Source organism: Protopterus annectens, chromosome 16.part0 (assembly GCF_019279795.1).
Source record: "Protopterus annectens isolate FY-2018-M chromosome 16.part0, PAN1.0, whole genome shotgun sequence".
Taxonomy (NCBI): domain Eukaryota; kingdom Metazoa; phylum Chordata; order Ceratodontiformes; family Protopteridae; genus Protopterus; species Protopterus annectens.
The window spans coordinates 358,750,848-358,774,438 of NC_056750.1; the positions used below are offsets into that span (position 1 = coordinate 358,750,848).

Genomic DNA, 23,591 nt, shown 5'->3' on the forward strand with positions numbered 1-23,591 from the left:
GATGCATGTGCCATAGGTACCACACTGTCCTGGCCATTGCCGACTGTAGACTGTCCCTCAGCTAAGGGCACTGGTGATGAGGGATGTATTGGCAGTATGACTGTGTGCATGGATGAGGTGGACAGCTGTGTACTGTCGATTGGTGGCCCAATGACTGACCCTGGCAAACATGCCTGTGCCTCAACACATCTATCCTCATTATCACTATTTGTGTCAGTGACATCAGGTTCCCTTGCTGCAGTGAACCAGCCCAACCTCAGCACCTGTGAGAGGAAGACAGGAAACACACTTTATGACCTGTACATGATGTCAGAACACATGAACAAATGCACACATGCACACAACTACACTCCTCACTAAAGCAGAGACACACACACACACCACCAGCAATCCAGAACATAACCAATAGTGGTTGATGGTGGGGTACAGTATCACAAGCCAACCAGTCATATCACACGTGTCAGCATGCAGGACATGTGTTGCTCAACAGCATGCAGTGCGAGTGTAAACAGTCCTTGCTAATAACAGTATACATGGCTTTGATGCATGTGTGTTGTTGTTCAGTGATTGGCCTCACCGTGGAATGCAATGTGTACATGGACACAACATTGCTGTGCAAGTATTACAAGCTCTTCAATGTGCTGTGCACCATCATTCACAGGTATACATACCATGGCTGGATGTTTATCTGTGTGTCACATAGGTATCCATTACTGATTACAGCATGTGTCTTTAGCAGATAATTGTGGACACAGGTTTAGCTCATGCATGCTATGTATACACACAGGATGAGTGGTGCGTGTATACCTGATGGAATACCATTGCTCAACATAGCCATTGTACAGTAGTTATGATGGGTGTAGAACATATTGTGGACATGCCAGTGCCAGCCATGACATGGCATGCTACAACACAACTGCGACATTGAACATCACACATACCCAATGTGTGTCATGTGACCTATACACTCAATAGTATTACAAGACATATATGTGTCACTTTGTGCAAATGGTGATTGCTATGCATATTGTGTATAGGTGCATATGTTTGCACACACACAACATTGAGGTGTATAGCAATGAATGTTATGTGTAGTATTGCGGTTACTGTAACTGGATGGCATGTTGTACCATGAGCCATCATCATGCAGCATCATGTGGTTACTCAAGGCTACTTATGTGTTCCAGACTGGCACCTATCATGCTGTACCTGAACCACAGTAATATGGCTACATTCATCATTTCACAGCCAGCTGTTACATGGGTTTGTAAGATGCCCAACATGGAGCATTGCCTAACATGAATGTGTTGTGTGTTGAGTGTCGCACTGCCCAATGATAGGCCTCTACCCCTCAGGTATATTATGTGTGGATGACATTTGAGATACTGGAGTGTGACCTTACAGCATGTGTCTGAATATGCCATGTGTAGCATATTAACATGTACTGCGCATGACGGAGTTGTGTATGTCGTGTGCATGTGTATCGATTGGCTAGCCAATGTCCACTACAGTGTAGCCACAATTGTTTGGGATGCTCTGTGTATTGCATGTTTGAGGCAGCCACTCACGTTACTGAGATGTGCATAGTCTCTCAGCAAACATGCACAGCATGCATTATGCGTAGGTGTGTTACATGCGTACATGGCCTACACCTCACCTATGACATGCACATTTTATTTGCAATATTAAATGTAGAACACACTCACCAGCATGGATCTGCTGCCTTGCTGTCACACCAGAGGGACCTACAAGGATATGAAACAGTTTGTCAATGGCAACAACTGTGGCATTGCTACTGTGGGTTTGCAATCTTACAGTAGTACAATGGTTGACAGTCACAGGCCTACACATCATGTTCCAAATTATCAGCACCAGGCTCCACATCTTCTAACTACACAGTACACATCTCACATATGCATGATCTAACAATAGAGGTAACAGTAGTCTACAGATATGCCATCTTACCTGCACGCTCCATGTGAACTTGCTGGGGGGCTCCTGCCTCCATGATGATACATGTGTGCTGCTGTTGTTGGTCGGGAGCCCCCAGGCTCAGGATCAGCTCCTCCACTCTGGTGAGGGGGGATGGGTGGCAACCCCACCACCTGTGGCAAGCTGTTGCCTACAGACTTCAGATGCACGCTGTTGGACATGTCTAAGTAAATCACTGCAGTGATGTCGTACCTGCATACATGTCCGGTTATGCATGCCTATGTCATTTATCCTATGGACAACATCTTGCCACAGCGCTGTCTGCTCATGCTGGTCCTGGCTGGTTCTTGAAAATAGCAGGGTGTAGTGTTGGATGAGACAGGTGGTTAATATCTCATCCTCTGCATGACTACAGGCAGGATTGTGATGGTGGGCCATGACCCTGGAAGACAATAAAACAATGTGTGAGCAAGTTGTGTGGCACACACAACATTCTACAGTACAGATATCACTGGACTGCCATAAATAGCAAACTACTGTCTGTCAAAGGATACACACTTTCAATACCACATATCAGTGCTCAACCCACAACTGCTTGACAGTGCCTGACACGTTCTATATATTAAAACATTTTCTGCACAGCAACAAAGAGAAATCACTATGTAAGACTATGCAACAGTACATGGCACACTGTATGCGACACAATGCACCACCTAGCCACAGGAGGTATATATCAAGCAAATGCATAATGAAATATGTAATCCATTGCAATGATTGTAAAGTCCAGTTACAGTATTACCAGTATACCACACTAGTTGTTGATGGAAAACCCCTGCATACAATATGTGCACATTCATGAATTTAGGTGGCATACTGCTGTACTAGACTATACATGTTGCTACTTATGCACTTATATCTTGTAACACACATATGACCCAGGGCATGTTACAGGCATACCCACACACACACATCAGACATGCATACAGGACACAGAGGTATGGCAACCCAGATGATGTTTACGTGTGTACCATACAGTACTGTGTGTCAGTACTTACAAACCCTTATGCCTGAGGTATGTAATCTGTGAGGACTACAGGGAACACACAAAACAGTGTTTCCAAGCAATGTGGACATACACCATACTGTGCTGTTTAGGCCTACAGCTTGAGGTAATACTACAGTTCATACAGGGGTTTGATTCACCAGCAGTACCAATCAATGAGCATACATGTACTGCTTTATCCTCCTATGGCACACCCCAGTTAACACAAAGGAACTACGTCAGACCGTATGCCATACTGCTTTTTCTGGTTAGCAATAGCATACACATCTTTTGCTGGGATCAGAGCTAGGACACATAATACCATGACAGAAACAGTTTCCCACTAAGCTATCCCACATATACACAACTGTGACACATTCACCAACACATTCACCATCACACTCAGTCAATCTCACATAGCAATTATTGCAACAAGTACATGTGGGTGTGAATTGGTTCATAGGTAGGTAATAGGCTATTGGCCCTAGGGCCTATAGAAGCCTAGCCAGATGGTACCCTGGCCTTTGACACCCAAGTAATTTAATTTCATGTGTCCCTGTCAAGCAGAGCCATAGAGGTGATTCCCGGGGTGTATTTCCTATCTCCCATCCAATCAAGACTATTCATGACGAGTGCTACTGAGGAGCTTTGTTTGCTATTGATAGGTAGTTTGTTCCAGAGTATGGGATGCCTCTCAGATAGGAATCTATCTCTCCAGCATGTTCTGTTTATTGAGGTGACAAGGTTTAGGTCCCTAGAGCGTGTAGCTCATAGGGATTGTGATCTGTTTACGTGGAGCATATCCAACAGCTCTGGGTTTGACATAGCTTTGCATGTTAGGCAGAGGTCACCTCTGGGTTGCCGGTATGCGACACAGTCTACCTGTGGTTTTGTGAGACGGTCTGCATAGGGCATCTGTTTGAGGACAGTATTACTCTTTATGAAGTATGTCTGAGGCCTTTCCAGTTGCTGTAGATGTCTTGTGAGGTACATACCAGAAGGGGCATTGTACTCTACAATGGGTTTTGTGAGTGATGAGTAGAAGGGAACACTGACCTCTTTTTCCCTGGATGACACAGCTTTTGTGATGAGGTGTGCCATGTAGACAGATTACAAGACTAGTGTGGCACTGTGATTATCAAGGGGGAGACTACTGTCCACCTGTGTCCCATGGTCTCTTATCACACTTTCGGTGATAAGTAGACTACCACCTATGTGGTAGTTCATGGGTACAGAGTTTTTAGCAAAAGGGATGGCAATGAATTTCCGACATTGAGCTTGAGGCCATGGCTTTGTCACCAGGCATCTGTTGCAGTAAATATGACTCTGTGTGTGTGTCTCTCTCTCTCTGTATATGTGTGTGTGTGTGTGTGTGTGTGTGTGTGTGTGTGTATATATATTTATTTATTTATTTCCAGTTTGATTACCGGGGAAGTCCACTGGGCCCCGAGACCCATTTTCAGTGGAGGCCCGGGGAGAAAAGCTCCAGATGTACAAATATAAAATACAGAAATATAAAATATGAATGATACATTGAGGTAATCAGTTTGTACAATAGAAACATTCATTATTGCAACAAAGTCAAATACTACTTCACTAAGGTTATTCTAAAAGGTTATAGAATCATAAGCTGTTCTTATGGGGTAATTTAAGACAAAGCATTATTTGAGCACATGAGCACATTCTTAGAAGGTTATACATTTGTAAAGGAATTCTTATAGAGTAGTTTGAGAAAATGCAATTATATAAGCACATAGAGAAGAGAGTTAAGAAATCTATTTAAAATATTTACATGAAGCAGAATGAAGATAAGTCTTTGGGACATTTTGAGTGCAATGGAGCACTCCATGTGGTATGAATATGTACTTGGATAGTTTTTAGTTGAGGTGGACTAAAGGGCAGCCTCACCTTTTTACACTCTAGGTAGGATATTTATGAATTTTTGAATAGCTTTAGGTAGGGTAAAAGCAGGTGCATTTCCACTTAGTGGACAGATGTTTGAAAAGCAGAGTTTTGAAATTTTCAGTGCTTGATATAGTTCTTAGAGAGGAAGGGAGAGAGTTCCAAGCCTTACCGATAGTGAAGGAGAGGAGAAGCTGGCCAGCAGGACTTTTAGGTTTGTAGATATCAATCAGATTTTGATGTTCAGATCTGAGAGATCTCTTAGGGGTGTAGGGAGGAAGGATATTAGCTAGAGCAGGACAGTTAGATGGCTGAAATATAAGTTTGTGTGCTGTTGTGAGCTGCAGATAGGTTAGGTAGTTTAGTAGTTCTAGCCAATTTAGGGATTGAAGGGAAAGGCAATGGTGGGTGGAGTTTTTACAGTTTGACGCAAATTTAGAGATTTTGTTATAGCAGATTTCTAGTTTGGAGCTGCTGGAGTATGACAAGTTGGTTAAGAGAGGGGCTCCATAAAGTAAAGACGGCAAAAGGTAGGTAGTGGCCAGAGTGTGCCTTGTGGTGAGAGAGAGAAAGCGATTATTCCTGTATAGCATGCCTAGTTTTTGATGGGGTTTTTTTAATATTTTGCTGAATGTGTATGTCGAACTTTAGGAATTCGTCAATTGTAACACCAAGGAGTTTTGCAGAGGGAACAACTTCAATAGTGGATTTAGAGTTGCTAAGGACTTTGAAAGTATCTTTACTGAAGGAGTAAGATTTTCCAGGGGAGAAGAGGAGAATTTTGGATTGGTTAGCATTAAGGGAGAAGTCGTTTTTATGCATCCAGTTTTCAGTGGTTGAGAAGGCAGCTTGGGTTTTGAGAAGCAGTTCAGAGCTGTTTGTGGCAGAGCAGACTATGGTTGAATTGTCTGCATATTGAATAATTTTGGCATCAGAGATAGCAGAATGAAAGTTATTAATAAAAATATTAAAGAGCATGGGTCCCAGGATGGATCCCTGTGGTACACCTGTTTGGGTGGGTAGGAAGGAGGAGATGGAGTTTTTCCATTTGACTGCCTGAGACCTATCTGTTAAGTAGCTAGAGAACCAGGATAGAGAATTAGGAGACAGATGCAGGTTTGATAGTTGAAGGAGAAGATGATTATGAGAAACAGTGTTGAAGGCTTTAGAGAGATCAAGCAAGACAGTAGAAACCAGGTGACCTGAGTCTCGGGCTTGATTGATAGTTTCTAGGTAGGATAATAGAGCAGTAGTAGTGCTATGACCAGAACGAAAGCCATGTTGGGTAGGTGTTAGAAGATGGTTTTGGGTTAGAAAAGGCATAAGTTGGGAGTGGACACACTTTTCTAAGATTTTAGAGATAGGTGAGAGTAGAGCAATGGGGCGAAAGTTTGAGATGTTGGTGTTCTTGCCTCCTTTGTGCAGTGGAAGGATATAAGCTGAGCGCCATAATTTGGGGACGCAAGATTCGTTAATAGATCTGTTAATAATGATGCTGATCGGGAGAGCTATCCCATCTACAGCACATTTTAGAAAGGAGGAGGAAATATTGTCAGGGGCATTAGAGCAGGGTTTAAGTTTAGCATAATCAAAAGAAAAGAAAATGACTTCCTCAGAACGAGTCAGAAGTCATTTTATTTTGATGAAAGCGCTAAACCTGTTTTAACTTTGTTTAAATAAAGAGAACTGTCGTGGTGCTAGAATCCAGTTTCCTGGTATCTTTTGCTGCTACGTTGTGGTGGTTTGTGACATATTATTTAAATGTTGTACTCAGACCTGAATGTTGCCACTTCCACTGCACAGTTGTCAGTGTAGAATTGTACTCACCCCTACAAATGCTAACACAAGATATATGGGAGTATGTAGTTTCTTTTCTGCTTATACAATTAACTGCCATACTAAAGTAGTTATTGAGATGTATTCATTTGGCACATGAACTGCTTCTGAACTGCTATACTGTGAATATTAATTTACTCACTTTTGAACAGTTTGTGCTTTTTTAGTGTTGACATTAGCACAGGCTGCTCAAGGAAACTGGACAAATTTCAGTACTGAGTATGCCTACCTACATCCTTGGTGGACCTTGAACACACAGGTATATTGTACATTTGGGTAGGGGTGCAGAAGGACAGAGAGCATTATGTATTAATGTGTGAACTTTATCTAGCTGGACTTAAAGGGTTGCTGTGTACCTGTTAGTTTAGCAAGGCAAGTAGTCTGTCTGGGTAGCTCCCAACTGTGGACCTATCCAGATGGTAGCCAGAGGTTAGCCTGTTATTCTTTGTCTGTGCACCACACCAGTCTTTTCAGCACTGGAACAATGGCACTGTCACAGTTGGTTACTACCAGTACATGGCTACATCCCTTGGTATTTCAGTGTTGTACTCCTACATAAGGGCATGCTTCTGGAACTCCTTGCTATTTGCACAGTGTGTAACAGCAGAATAGTTGATATGCCTGTGTGTTTCTGCCTCTGCCAGGCCTCTCCAACACTTGGGTACATATTTGAACAGACTCAGGGAAAAGTAGGTAGAAGTGAGGTATACCTTTACAATTTTACAGAAATTAAGTTGAGACTTTGAGAGAACCAGAGCATATGGATTAATACACATTTCCTGAAGTACAAGCAGTGTCTAACTCTTACTTATTGTTATTATTCATTAAGTGTAATTCCTCACCTTTCTGCCTAATGTCAGTTCCTTTCAGAGAGTTTCAGACGGACACAGCTAAAACCAGTCTCCAAATCAGGGACATGCCTGAAAATTAGTCACAGTTGGGAAGTATGGCCTCTGCCCTAATCGGATATGCTAGTGTTTGTCCTGCTATGATACTGTGTGGGGGTTGTAAAGTGCTGCTGTAACATTATTTCCTGCTAGAATGGCTGGTTCTCTTTTCACAGTCGTGTAATGCAATTTTACAAGAACTGCTGGTAAAGATCCACAGAACAGGATTTGTATTATGGCATTCCGATTCGTCCTTTACATTCACTCATTCTGATGCATGATATATTTATTTCAGCACCAATTTGTTGTATGTTTACCATGGCTTAGCGGTACTTCATGCAGTCTAGTGTGCACAAGGTCCGGGGTTCGAGGCCGATAGAGGTGTTTTATTTTGCTGCTGAGCAGAACAAGGGTCCTGACATATAGAGTGACTAAAGCACTTTTAAGCAGTTGTAAGTGGGTCTGCGCGATGCTTAGCTAGGCGCACACTCATGCAAACCCGCTAACTACTGCTTAAAAGTGCTTACTCCCGCTAACCCCACGCTCATTTTTATGAAAGAAAAGAAAATGGGGAGATAGGAAAGTGGTGAAAACGGGGCACAAAGAGGGGAAGACAGTAGGGAAAACAGCTCGGGATGTGCAGGACGGGTGTAGGGAAGGCCCATAGCTGCCCATTTCTTTAACTGCAACAGCTGTGCATATGCAGTAAATTTGGAGGGAAATAAGAAACCTTCAACCCCTGTGAGAGAGATTAGGACAACAAAGTATGTTGTACTGCCAATTAAATATCAGTTTGTGTCCAGCGGACATGTGTGTAAAATGGGCAGCTATGTATGGGGTGTAATTTTTTTTTTTTGGGAGCAGATTGCCCTTTTTTTCTTTTTTTTTCAGGTGAGAGTGGAATGTGGGGTAGGGGAGGTTAACAGACAAGACAAACAAGACGCATACAGGGGCGGAATATGCCACATGTGGTGGGTGAACACCATTGATGGGGAAGGATGTTTGGAAATCGCAAGCCCATGAGCCCACAAATGGCAACAGTGGAACTGAGATCTCCACCCATGGGCAGTCACCACTGCACCTCCACAGCCCAGAGGGTGGCTGTGCTGGGGGCTGCATAGGAGGGGCAGGCTCACCAGTGAGTCGTGCCACTCATGCCGCAAGCTGGCATAGAGGATGAGTGACAAAACACTCGATCTCCCTATGCACCACAGCCCGGACCATTCGGTGGGTGATAGGTGGCCCTCCTCCGCCCACACTTGCATGGGGGGGGACAAGCCCCATCCCCTGCAGCGCTTCCACCCAAAGGTGGCACAGGGCCAATGGAGGAGGAGGTCCCAGGCTGGGCACCGGACCTGCAGGTGCCATCGCCAGCTGAGGTGGGTCACATGGGTCCGCTGGGACCGGCCTTCCCATACATTCTATGTTTAGGAGGATTTAATGAAAATATGGGTTAGTAACAGTCAACAGCATTCCCAATTAGTTATAACAGCACGCAGACGTATTCCCATTAACCCAACACACCAGAGTTCCAACAGTTGAACAGCAAGCATGACATGCATATATGGGACAACAGTGGACATTACAACAGCATGCAGGTTTAATTAATGGCAACAGGCCACCAATATTGTGGTATTTGAACAGGGCACATGCATTGAAAAACATGCAGATATCTATAAACCAATAGGACATATGTCCCAAGAAATGTTTTGAGATTAGACATACCCATTGAGGTGTGGAATTGCATTTTTAGGCACATATAGTAGGGTGGAAAATAAAAGCTACATTAACAACTTATATATCCTTCTAGTTTACACTACATTCCTATTGACTGCAGTTATATGTCCCCTACATGTATTATTACACTACACAATTGTCCTTAGAATGTGAAATGGGTTTTGCTAGATCTTTATATACATGGACTGTATCTGACATACAAACTGTCCGGGATGCAGATGTTACTGCTATATATTTTGCGAGTTGCTCAGACACACTACTGCTGAGATGGTACACTGACAGCTCTGCTTTCATATACTTATCTAGATATGTTTAGGTGAAATTATCACTTATATGTTAACAGCTCCCTATGTTTCTGCCAGCACAATGACATTTCTGGGGAACACAATACCAAGCTACTCATGTGCCAGATTAACTTGTACATGCTGGGCATGAACCAACAGTTGAGGACTGTGAATATTAATTAATACTGTTTCTATAATGCAAGGGTACAACAACATATCAAAGAAAATGACACAGACACACTCCAGGAATTATACCTTTATTAAAGACTTAAAACAATTTTTAGAGGCGCTCTCATTTATTTTATATGCAGAATAATTATTACAGAATTATTATACCTTTATTTATTGTGTTTAAACACTTTTTTCAGGCTCTCTCATTTATTTTGCATAACAGTACAAGCAGAATACTTACTAACCTGCCTGGTGGCACAGCCTTAGCAGCTTATCTGCACAGGCTTGCTGCTTCGCAGCACAGACACCTGCAGCTGTGAAGTAATTGAAGTGATATGCAGACATACCTATCCATAGTATACACTAGAATAGCAATTCTTACATACTTAATTCCATGGCTACTTACTCAGTAGTGGGGCATTTGCCATCCCACGGGCCTCCTGGATCCACTAGTCCAGTTGATCTGCCTTGCGTCTTTTCAGGTCTGCATGGTGGTGTCTGACCTGATCACCGGTCCGAGGGATGCCTGTGGCACTGGTGAGTTCATGAGCTAGACAGTCCCAGGCTTCCGCTTTGTATTGGGTGCCCTGCTACTGGCCCCGCAGGAGTCTATTCCCTCATGATTGTGGACAAGGAGCCAAACCATTACTTTTGTCTCCTCAATGCCCCAACGCTGCGCTCGAAAACGAGAGCCCTCTCCAGCACCGGCAATTGCTGCCTGCAGATGGGAGCTACAACCAGTTATGGCTAGTATTCCCACCTATGGGGCTTAAATATGCACAACTTCCCACACTTATTTGTGATTGGCCAGTTTTGAAAAAACGCAGCTGAAGGTACACCTGCTTAGCAATGGGTAAACTTACATTAATATGTATGTGTGTGTTGAAAGTGCATACTTATGAAAAGCTGTCATGGCTTAGTGGTTCAGTACTGTGATTATGGTGCACAGTATCCTGGGTTTGAGGCCTGTCATTGCTTTTTATTTCACTACTGGCCAGACCGGCTAGGAGGTGTGGCTATGTTTTACCGACTATGCTCAACTTTGCCTGACGTTGCTCTACGTTGCCCAATGTTGCTCTACGTTGCTCTACGTGGCCCAACATTGCCCAACGTTGCTCTACGTTGCCCGAGGTTGTGCTGGTTAGTGCGGTGTGCATCTACGCAGAAACATCTGTTTGTGCTTGTTTGCATGATGCGCAGCTCGGCGCAAAGCTATTGCACTAGTTAAAGCAGTGCTTGGCTACGAGCAATTCTATTGTGCTAGTTAAAGCAGTGCTTAGCTACGAGCAATTACATTTAAATATGCTTAATACTGGTAAACCTTGCTTAGCAGTGCTTCACATTGCTTAAGATACGTTACTTGTGCATCTATCAGTATGCATAACCATTTCACTTTCTTATGTGTATATATATAAAATTTATTCACTACTACATAGGCCATTTCAATGCTTTTTAATGAAATTTAAATAAATGTCAGGGATTATTTTTATATACAGATTTCCAACAGAAAATAGAAAGGGCAGTGGTGGGACTCGAGCCGGGAATGCCTCCTCTTTGTGTGAAGGCTCTACCACTACGCTATTGCTATTTTGCTTAATTTGCATATAAGCTTCTTATCATCCTCTTCAATGTCTAAACTGCTAACTGTAGCTAAGCAATGGGCAAACCCGTGCAAATACGCAAATACAGGCAGCTACATCGGGAATAATAAAAAAATAAAATTAAAGTTTTACATTTTATAATTGTTCAGGGGTTTAGAATGTGGGGGAGTGTAGTGTTGGTTATGTACACATTTGAGCGGACTCGCTCATGTCAGTTAACATTTCCCTATTGTGAGACTTGCAGGGGCATGGAATTTTGGACTGCTCGGCAGTCCAACACGCCCCCTACACTCGTACATGTTCCGTGTTAGACAGAGTTGAGGCAGCGTGCCCTCATTAATATGCATGGCGCGCTGCCGTCTTACTCTTACACTGGCGTTTCTGTGTAAGACTATAGTCTTACACGGAGGATTTGTGAATCCTGGGGGGTAATGTAGAACGGGTGTAAAATTACAATATGGATCATCTTTTCTATTAATGAATAGACATAAAAGGTGGCACACACAAGGAGGCTGCGGCTGTGTTAGCTTGTGATACAGGAATACTTGATCGGTCTTTTTTCTGGCAAAAAATGAGAAAATCATTTTCCAGTCATTTAAATGATGTTATAGTAACTTACAGCAGAAAGAAACTTCTGGAAATCAAGTATTCAATTGCACAGTCATCCTAGCTGGATCCTCTGCATACGATGGAGACTCTGGGGCCTAACAACACCCACAGAACTGCTGGAACTTCAGCATTCTAACCAAACAAGCTTCAAAGTACCTAAATCAGGAAATTGGAGGTTCTGGAACAATCAAGATGAGACCCAAAAGGAAGGGATGCAACAGAACCAGGAAGAGACTGCAGAGCTGGAATTGTTGCCAGATTGAAAACAAACCCTCACAGGCCTGCACTTCCCTCAATTCTGTTAGCAAATGTATGCTCATTAGACAAGATGGACTCTCTCAGGCTTGAGATCACCACAAACAAGGTGAGAATCTTCACAAAGACTTGGCTAAATAAAAGCAGCAAATACTCTGGATAAGGCTTACACTAACATAAATCTGGCATAGAGAGCTGTACAACAACCAAACCTGGGCGGCTCTGATCACATCTCCATAAAACTAATACCAGCTTACAAACCTCTCTTGTTCAGAGATAAGCCCACTGTGAAACAAATCAGAATCTGGCATGAAGAAGCCATGGAAAATCTCAGGGACTGCTTTGATACCACAAACTGGGATGTCTTCAGGAAGGCAGCCACAGTGAACAATTTGGTGAACATAGATGAACATACGGAGACAACTATGGCTTACATATCCAAATGCATGGAGGATGTAATGAACATCAAAAATATTATAGTTAAGAGCCAACCAAAAACCATAGCTAAACAGCAAGATGTACGAGTTGCTGAGGCCAAGAAACACTGCTTTCAGGTCAAAGGGTAAGAAGGGTCTAATTGTGGCAAGGGCTAGTCTAAAAAGGGCATCAAGGAGGCCAAGAGGGAGTATCAAAAGAGGATACAAGGATGCTTTGAGGATGCGAAAGAGTCAAGAAGCCTGTGGCGTGGTATTCAACAGCTAATTGACTACAAGACCAAGTCCACTCAGTGCAGTGATAGCACTGGATTCCTGGACAGTCAATACATTTTATGGCAGGTTTGAACAGAAAAACAACCTGGAGGCTATAAAGCTTCTCAATGACCAACGGGAGGCAGTACTCAACTTCAGTGCTCTGGATGTAAGGAACCAAATAGGGAAAGTGAACCCCAGGAAGGCTGCTGGCCCGAATAACATTCTGGGAAAGTAATGAAAGGTTGTGCAGACCAACTTAGCTTAGTCCTGACAGACATCTTCAATACCTAACTTGTCCAGGAAAAAGTACCAGCATGCTTCAAGGTTACAAACATAATCCTTCTGCCCAAAAAAGCCAACTCCACCTGCCTAAATTATTACAGGCCAGTGGCCCTTGCATCAAATGCAATGAAATGCTTTTGAAAGACTAGTTAATAAGGCATTTGACTACAGCAGTATACCAAATCCTTCTAATCTTGAGAGGTGTCATACTTAGCCAGCCTTTTCCTCATTTCACACACATTTTGCAGGTTTATCAATTTATCTGAATAGCTAAAGCTTCTTCTATTTTTTCCAGTCTTTTGTTATTCGAGTTCATACACTCCTTCAATGTTTAATTTATTTTAATCAACTTGGATACAGGAATAAAAAGCAGGCATAATTTCACTGATTATAGTCAATGTCACAAACTTTATATTCTGAACTGCTTTGAGGGCAAAGCTAGATTATTGCTTAAACGTCCCATACAAAAGTGGCATTAACATTTGCATTTAAGTACTTACAGGCAGTTTTGGATAAAGATAATAGGTACATAAGCAGTTTATACGCATGTAATCAAGAAGACCATGGAGGAGTCTAGCCCCCATTTTCCAATTTCCTTAGAGCACTGTTTGGTTAAGTGACTTGCTCAGCATACACAATAGGCAAATGAAGGCTGAGGGAACAGCACCATGGACTACATGAAGTAGTTCATTAACAGCTTGTGGCCTTAATCCTCTTCAGTAACTGCTGAAGACCATTTTTTTCTATAATCATACCCACAAAATTATATAACTGCACATACTGAGAAATTATTTGCATGCATCTGCACTTTATATGTGCAAACATGGTAGTAGTAAGGAAAACATCCACTTGCCAACACTTACATCCAATAGTACCATCTCTTCACTCAAACACGGACTTTGGATTGGACAGAGCACAATGACAGCACTATCACTTATGACATCTTCTCAATATGAATCAAGGAAACATTTTGTAAGTACTCATCTTTGAGCTTACCAAATCTTCTGATCTTATCGACCACCTCCCCCTTCTTTACTCCCTCCAAAAAATCAGTTGGCTCCAACACTGTCACCTGGTGCCAAGACCTCTTAAATAGGTGTTTTAGATTCAAAACTGTCTCGTCCCTATCACATCCAGCACCCCTTATTAAAGGAATGCCCCAGGACTCAATACTTGCCAAAATGCTACTTTCAAACAAATAAAAAAACTACCCTCTGAACTCTCTAATCTTCCTACCACTCTAAGCTGATGGCATAACTAAGCTTCAATCCAGTCTCACAAATTCAGCTTCCATCCAACTTAAACACCTTTAATTTTTGGCTAAACTGCAAGCTACTCGCACCCCCTTACAAAACACAAATTATGATATTTGGAACTTCACGAATGCTGAAATTCCTAAAATATCAACATTGCATATCTCAGTGGTACCCTGAAAGACACAACCATGCCCTTTATGGGTTTATGGCTACACCAGTCACTTAACTACCATAATCACATTGAAAACACCAAGAAAAAGATGAATTGTGTTTTATTTGTATCCTGGAAGTACCTCCCTTTCTCTCCAGACCAACTTAACTATAAAAGGCAAAGATGGCTTCCAAAGCACAGCTCTAATACAGGCTCCACATCATAATCGCAACCTCTAACATAACAAAACAACTCAGTTTTACAGTCCACTGAAAACAAAATCTGGTGATTTATTACTAACCCCCCGCCCCCAATCAGTTACAGCAGCACACCACCCCCTCCAAAGTCATATCTCTCCCAGTCACCTATAGAATTGAGCTACTTCTAGGGTATCTTTTCAAACTACCTCAGCCAGGTGCATCCCTGCATCTGGCTGCCAAACTCCATAACAAAATTACTCCCCTACAATGTCTCCCAATTGTCTCCATCACTCCAGACTAACTAAACCAACCTCAGTGTACCAATCCACTTTTTCTCCGTTCTTGCATGCAAATTCTGGCAATCCTTCTCCCCTCACCTAAAGAAATTTTCTTTCCTTACTTTGAGTACAACTTAAAGCACTACCATCAAAAATCTGGCTTCAGTGCTTTACTTCTAGAAACATCACTCCTCCTTCACCTACATCACTTCTATTTTGATCCTCTGTCTGCAGCTGCGTCTTACATTCCCGTATTTACAATTAAAATTAATCCAAAATTATTTTTTCTTCTCTGGTAATATTTGCTTATTGTTTCAATGGTCTCCATTACTTTGTAACTCCATGTTTGTGAATTACTTATGTTTTATTTTTTTGCAAACTTCTTCACCCAGGTTGTACCAAATGGTCTATTTTGATAAGAGTACTACCCCCAGTAAAAAAACAAAAAAAAAAAAAATAAAGGAAGGAAAACTGGTCAGAACATGACGACAGTGACTTATGGGGAAAAAAGAATTCTTTGACTTTGGTACGTTTTTACAACATAAAATGGCAGTGTGACTCATGTTATAGGTACAATAGCAAATATTTTAATCTCACCAATATGAAAATAAATCTAAACCTAAAATGCAACTGGGACCACAACTGTGACATCTTAGCCCATGAAGCAACTATACTGCCAAACACCATGCAGACACTGTAGTCCCTTAAAATTCTGTGAAGTAAAATGCTGAGAAATGTCAAACTGAAGCAGTAAATGCAATCCAAATGGTGTGTTACTTGCCTTATGTCATATCCGTACATGTCTTTTTCAGGACGGCCATGAATAATCCAGTGTGCTAGCTCTTTACCACATCCACCTCCAAGCATCATTCCTGAGCAAAAAACAAAAATAGATATACATGTCAATAAACAAGCGGACAAACAAGCAGTGATAATTCATGTCTAGCAGGGTACTCACAATCAACTGTGAACATGTTTCAAGAGAGCATTCACTTGTTGCATTCCAAACATTATTTTGTCCAGTTGGTATTCTCAAAATAAAAGCAAAGAAATTCTGACAGAATTCACAAAAGGAGAAATGAAAGTTGCCACAATAATACTTTTGGTACAGAGTCATCACTGAATCTGCAGCAGCTGATATGGTGAATCATTATAAATCTTATTACAGTTAGAGTGGCACAGTGAATAGCACTGTTGCCGCACAGCAAGAACTTCACCAGTGTGATTCTCTGCTGGGGTGCCTTCTCTGTGGCATCTGTATATCCTCAATTTGTTTGCATGGGTTTTCTCAAGATGCTCTGGTTTCCTCCCACATTTAAAGACAAGCAATAGGTGAGTGTGCAAGCGAGTGTGTGGTATAGAACAGCTGCAGCAGGGCTAGCCACCTTCCAGTGTGAACCTTGGTTCTAGGTGACTGTCAGTAAAGTGACAGCTCAAACGCACATGCAAAATGGGGAAATAGGTGTTGTGAATGGATGGAGAAAGAAATTTAAAAAAAATGTGGTATCATTAATTGTACTGAAAGGGTATGTCATATGCATTATGGTAATGCTTTATTATATTATCTGCTGATACTGCTTTTTTCCGGTATTACTATACATTTTTTAGACAAGAAACATATAAATTACTTATGAAGTAATCCAAAAAACAACAGGAGCTGGTGTCAAACGGCCACAAACCAAAAACTAAAATGGTATGCACAAACCAAATGGTGTAGTGAAAGAAACCTTCCACTAAGTCACTTCAGAGCTGACAATAAAATCCAAACTTCCTGGTAGAAAACACCACGCTAATTCAAGCAATGTGGAGAAATGAGTCCTTCCTGGATAAAAAAATTCCAATTTTCAAAGTAGAAAATCACCACGCTAACTCGAGCAATGTGGAGCAATAATTCCTTTAATCACAGTAAGCGCTTTCGCCATGCGGCTTCTTCAGACTGTTACACAATGATCAAAATTCAAACAGTTAACTTATAACATGTCCCCTCACCCCATTGGTTAAAACATCATTGCATAAATTCAAACATTAAAACACATTGCAAGTGATTCTATACACAAGGCATACATATAAGAAACAAGCCTCTTCGTATTTAACTAAGCGGTAAAAACTAATACCATAAGATCAACACTCCATTATTAAAAACACAGTGCTTAAAACAATAAATCCATCAGATCCTGAGTAAACATTTAAAAACTGCATGTTCCTTGTCACGCTAGAACAAACTAAAACCATAGTGGCAAAGCCCTGCAGTACAACTGCACAAAAGTACATATAATCACTATTTGCGTAATAAAACTAATCTACGTATAACACACTAAAAATGTTTGCAGAAGAGCAAGCTTATACTTACTACTTCATAAAGATTTAATCCACAAAAGCATTAAAAACCTTTAAACGCAGCAAGTAATGCTGCTGCTTATGCTTATCCACGGCTACGCTATCAACACAATGAAACGCGTAGTTCCTGTCTATGTCTTCAGCTTAAATTTAAAGGGGCATCGCTCTTACCTAGAATCTTTGAAGCCGAGTGTTGTAGTGAAAGTCCACTTCAAGCGGGCTAAATGTAGAACTGTGTGCAAAGCATAACATTACTACTTCAACCTATCTAACATAACAGTAAAAAATAATAAAAATGACCAATAGAAGAAAATGTTCCGTATAGCTCAAGTGGAATTATCTTACCCTGAGAACGTCAGTTAACTCTTAAATTATATACTGAGGGTACGCATGAAGCATTTACATGCATAGCTTCCAAAAAACTAAACTGATGTAAGCCAAAACTGGAGCGGAACGTAGAGAGTATACATTCGTCCCCATTTAAACTAATACAGGCTGCATGCTCTATACACACTGAATGGTTGTGTGCGCATGCGCTGCAAAAGATGTCATGACCAAAGTCTATTTAACTTCGCACTTCAACATAACGTATACCAGCAGCGAGAAAGTTAAACACTAGAACACTACGTTAAACTATAATGTAAAAGCTTCCTAAGTGTAGTGATGTCAAAAAACCGGACCAAACCAAGGACAGTGAATTGAGCTTGGCCACGGCTCTGGCTGGTGTGTGTAGGGGGGGGAGGGTATGACAGGAGAGGAGTGAAGAGGGGAAGGAAGGGGCAGACACAAGGAGGGATGGAATAAACAAAAACAGAGAGGAATGGCAAAGGGGACCAAACGGGGGGAAAACATGAATGTGCCATGGGAGAAGGGTAGGAAGGGAGGAGGGGAATGGGTAGGCGTGGAAGTGTGAATCCCATAATAGGGAACTGGAGTGACATTGGGCTGGGAAACGGAGCGTAGAGTGGGTATGGACAAAGGAGTGTATGGAGCAATGAAAAAGGGGAAAAGAGTAGGGAAACTGCAGTGCACTGAGCTAGAGCTTAACTTTCTCGCTGCTGGTATACGTTATGTTGAAGTGCGAAGTTAAACAGACTTTTGTCATGACATCTTTTGCAGCGCATGCGCACACAACCATTCAGTGTGTATAGAGCATGCAGCCTGTATTAGTTTAAATGGGGACGAATGTATACTCTCTACATTCCGCTCCAGTTTTGGCTCACATCAATTTAGTTCTTTGGAAGCTATGCATGTAAATGCTTCATGTGCACCCTCAGTATATAATTTAAGAGTTAACTGACGTTCTCAGGGTAAGATTATTCCACTTGAGCTATACGGAACATTTTCTTCTATTGGTCATTTCTATTATTTTTTACTGTTATGTTAGATAGGTTGAGGTAGAAATGTTATGCTTTGCACACAGTTCTATATTTAGCCGGTTTGAAGTGGACTTTCACTACAACACTCGGCTTCAAAGATTCTAGGTAAGAGCGATGTCCCTTTAAATTTAAGCTGAAGACATAGACAGGAACTACGCGTTTCATTGTGTTGATAGCGTAGCCGTGGATAAGCATAAGCAGCAGCATTACTTGCTGCGTTTAAAGGTTTTTAATGCTTTTGTGGATTAAATCTTTATGAAGTAGTAAGTATAAGCTTGCTCTTCTGCACACATTTCTAGTGTGTTATACGTAGATTAGTTTTATTACGCAAATAGTGACTATATGTACTTTTGTGCAGCTGTACTGCAGGGCTTTGCCACTATGGTTTTAGTTTGTTCTAGCGTGACAAGGAACATGCAGTTTTTAAATGTTTACTCAGGATCTGATGGATTTATTGTTTTAAGTATTGTGTTTTTAATAATGGAGTGTTGATCTTATGGTATTAGTTTTTACCGCTTAGTTGAATACGAAGCGGCTTGTTTCTTATATGTATGCCTTGTGTATAGAATCACTTGCAATGTGTTTTAATGTTTGAATATATGCAATGATGTTTTAACCAATGGGGTGAGGGGACATGTTATAAGTTAACTGTTTGAATTTTGATCATTGTGTAACAGTCTGAAGAAGCCGCATGGCGAAAGCGCTTACTGTGATTAAAGGAATTATTGCTCCACATTGCTCGAGTTAGCGTGGTGATTTTCTACTTTGAAAATTGGAATTTTTTTATCCAGGAAGGACTCATTTCTCCACATTGCTTGAATTAGCGTGGTGTTTTCTACCAGGAAGTTTGGATTTTATTGTCAGCTCTGAAGTGACTTAGTGGAAGGTTTCTTTCACTACACCATTTGGTTTGTGCATACCATTTTAGTTTTTGGTTTGTGGCCGTTTGACACCAGCTCCTGTTGTTTTTTGGATTACTTCATATTATCTTTTGCTGGTGTGATACCACAAGCTCAGGGGTTATTTTTGATTTATTTTTACTTGATTTTCTTTACTCCTGAACTGTGGATATGGCCGACAATGCAACCTCGAACATCGAACTACCGTATGTCCCACAAACTGTCCAATCTAGTGATAGCCTGGGACGATTTCATGCTTGTGTAACTGGCGGTGAGAATTTGCTACTCACTTATGAGCCGGATTTTGGCTCAATGAATGCTATCAATGGTAATGAGACTTTTCTAAGGTTATCAAATGACTTGCAAGTGTTAGAAACTGAGACAATTAAATTAAAGAAATTACAAGTCCAACGCCATTATTTTGAAGCATGTTTGGACAAGCATATTATTCCACGTGGGCTACGTATCTTGAAAATGCCTACTTCAGGTGACTCTATACCGGACCTTTTATATGAATGGCAGCAGCTCAATATTGAGCTTAGTAATAATTATATGAAGTTGTTAATCAGATTTCATCTACCTGAAGAGGAGAATTTAAGGTTAAAAGTGAATGATTTATATGATAAAATTATTAAGAAATATGTGAATGTAAATGTTGGCACTAAGATAGAAAGGGTTATAGATAATGTCTTGGTTTTTGAAAGGAGATTGATCGAACAAAAGAAGAATAAAATCATGAGGGATCTAAGGGATTTTAGGAATTCTAATGTATTCACCTGGCCCAGAGACAGACCAACTTTGAGTAACAATAATATTGGTGTTAGACCCACATTAGGAAACAGGAGCCAACATGAATCAACTGTACAATTAACGAAAGGGAATGCTCCTAGTGCTGAGAGTGTTGTGGATAGACCGGCAAGTCACAGACCGGTTAGTGTAACAACTAACCCTGATATTAACATAAGGAGGAATGTTTCGTATACTGAAATTGTTTTTCAGGAAGAGGAACATGGGGATAGTACAGATTTTACTGCCACTAGGAGTGAGAAGGAGAATGCAGTGGAGGGAATGGATTCTCATGCTACCCATACCACACCTGACCCTACCACTACAAGTAATGTGAGGGTACCGGATGAAGTTGTAGTCAGGAGAAAGGTCCCACAGAGTAACAGTAATACCCCTTTCCCTATAGCACAGAAGCAACATCAAGGGAGAACAAGATCGATGAGCAGGGGCAGACAAAAGAGGAAAGGCTCAGGAGGCGAGCAGCAAGGGCCCACCTTGAAAAGGATGTGGGAGAGAACGATTCGCTGATCGTGAATCTCTCTAAGAGAGTTTTAAATAAATATGAGGAAGAGGTCCTCAACAAAGGTTTAAGTTTTATACCCACTAGTAGGGGTAATGTTGCTAACTCCATTATTGATATCAAAATGTTTGTAAGGAACATCCAGTTGAAACTTGATTTTGGTAACACTTCTGAGCAACAGGACACTAGCAGGTTTAGAAGTAACAGTGTGTATATTCCTCAACTGCACCCGTTGCTGGATGTTTATTCCAAGATTACAGAAAATGACATTTATAGACACTTTGAAAACAATAGGAATGTTAAGCATAAACAGAATTTAAGTTTCAATCAGAGGGTAGCACTTAATGACATGAGACATGATACTACTCTTGTTATAAGACCAGCTGACAAAGGAGGACCTATTGTCCTTATGGATCTGTTGGATTATAATAGAAGGATGGGAATACTTTTAGGAGAGACCACCTCATATCTGAAGATAGGAATGGACGTGGTTAAAGAGAAAACCCTACAGGTTTACTATATGCTCGATGAGCTGCTAGCTTCTGGTAACATTATAAAGGAACTATATGATTATTTTAAAGTGAATAATCCCTTGGTCCCTATTATACAAGGACTTCCCAAGGTCCATAAGTCGGCCTGTGATCCACCCATGAGACCAATAGTAGCTGGGCAAGGATGGGTGACTGAACCCTTCTCTATTTTTATTGAATTTCATCTAAGACCACTCGTCAACAAAAATAAATTTATACTTAGAGACAGCAAACAGTTCTTGCTGGATCTATATGACTACATGAGAAAATTAGAGGATAATGCACACTATATTTTGGTTACATTGGACGTTGTGAGCCTCTTCACCATGATACCTAATGATCTAGGTGTACAACATATACAAGAGTACCTTAAGAATCATTCTGATTTCACAAATGTGAAGATAGACTTTATTGCTCTTCTTCTAGAAACAGTTTTGTTGAACAATGTTTTTATGTTTGGAGATGATATCTTCTTACAGAAGGATGGCGTGGCTATGGGCACGTCCTGTGCCAATAGCTACGCCAACCTTGTCATGGCTCAATGGGAAGAGACATTCCTCCTCAACACAATACAGTTCCAGGAACATGTTGGTTTCTACCGTAGGTTCGTAGATGACCTTTTCTTTATTTGGAAGGGTGACGAAGAAGGGTTGTTGACCTTTGTGGAATGTATGAATAATTCAACTGGGTTCCTTAGGTTTACTCTAAATTACTCAGCAGAACATATATCATATCTGGATGTGAGCATCAATAGACTCAGTAATGGGCTGCTCAACACTAATGTACACAGGAAGTTATGTTTTAGGAATACTATTTTACACAGGGATAGTATGCACCCCAAGCATGTGTTCGACAATGTGTTGAAGGGCCAGATAATGAGGGCTTCTAGGTTGAATCCTACTAGTGAAGGATATGCAGATGAATTGAAAGGTCTGAAGGCTAGATTCTTGAAAAGAGGTTATAATGAAAACACATTTGAGTGTACCGCCTTAGATGTTGAAAGCCTCAGGAATACCAGAGCAAAACCATACTATTCTGAGCCTCTACCCCCTTTAGTATTAGAGAACCGATCTAACCCTATTAAGAGCAGAGTTTCTATGTTCTATACTAAGGACTCGGTGGGTATGAAACAAATCTTGGAGAGGCATTGGGATCTTTTGATGTTAGACCAAGACATAAAGAAGATAGTGGGGTTGTGCCCAAGCATCGCCTACAAGAATCAACCTAATTTAAAAAGAATTTTGTGCAAACCTAGGAACAATCTAGAGATAGAGCCAGTTAATACACAGTTGATGAACACTACACCGTGTGGCAGCTGCAATCAGTGTATGTTCATCAATGAGACAGTGAATTTTATCCATCCCACAAATCAAAGAAATTACAACTTTTACACCAAAACCTCATGTGGAAGCTCAAATATTATTTACATGGCGACTTGTGTAGCATGTCAAGCGTTCTATGTTGGTAAAACCAACAGGACACTCAGAGAACGTATTAGGGAGCACATTTACCACATTAGGACAGCATCGATGGTAAATGCCCTGGCCAAACACCAGAAAGAGAGAGGGCCTAACCACTCGTTTACATTCTTTGTTATCCAGAAAATCATACCGAATAAAAGAGGAGGTGATATTGTTAACTTTACCCTGGAGAACGAGATGAAATGGATCATTAGGTTGAGGGCAGAGATGTATCCAGGACTCAATGATAAAGTACAGGTTAGACCTTTCCTTCGAAAAAGGAGATTACATGTACCTAAACAATAGACTGTTGAGTTCCTACAGAATCTATTTACCCTGGTCATTCATTTTGCATCCCTTTATATGTGACCCTCATTCTCTTGCTAGGACATCACTAGCACCTTCTATGAAGGCATTTTATAAACAGGTACATGTTCACACTCGTCATGCACTTTATTCTCTAGCTCAGTGCACTGCAGTTTCCCTACTCTTTTCCCCTTTTTCATTGCTCCATACACTCCTTTGTCCATACCCACTCTACGCTCCGTTTCCCAGCCCAATGTCA

General features: G+C 41.2%; 1 protein-coding gene across 1 annotated transcript in view; it reads right to left on the bottom strand.

The window, feature by feature from the left end:
* The window catches only part of SARDH (sarcosine dehydrogenase), a 2,624,838-nt gene that overhangs the window by 2,212,491 nt on the left and 388,756 nt on the right, over positions 1-23,591 (bottom strand). Inside the window, exon 15 of the mRNA XM_044058055.1 lies at positions 15,897-15,987. Coding sequence (XP_043913990.1) covers positions 15,897-15,987 — 91 coding nt within the window. The remainder of the gene's footprint in view (positions 1-15,896; positions 15,988-23,591) is intronic.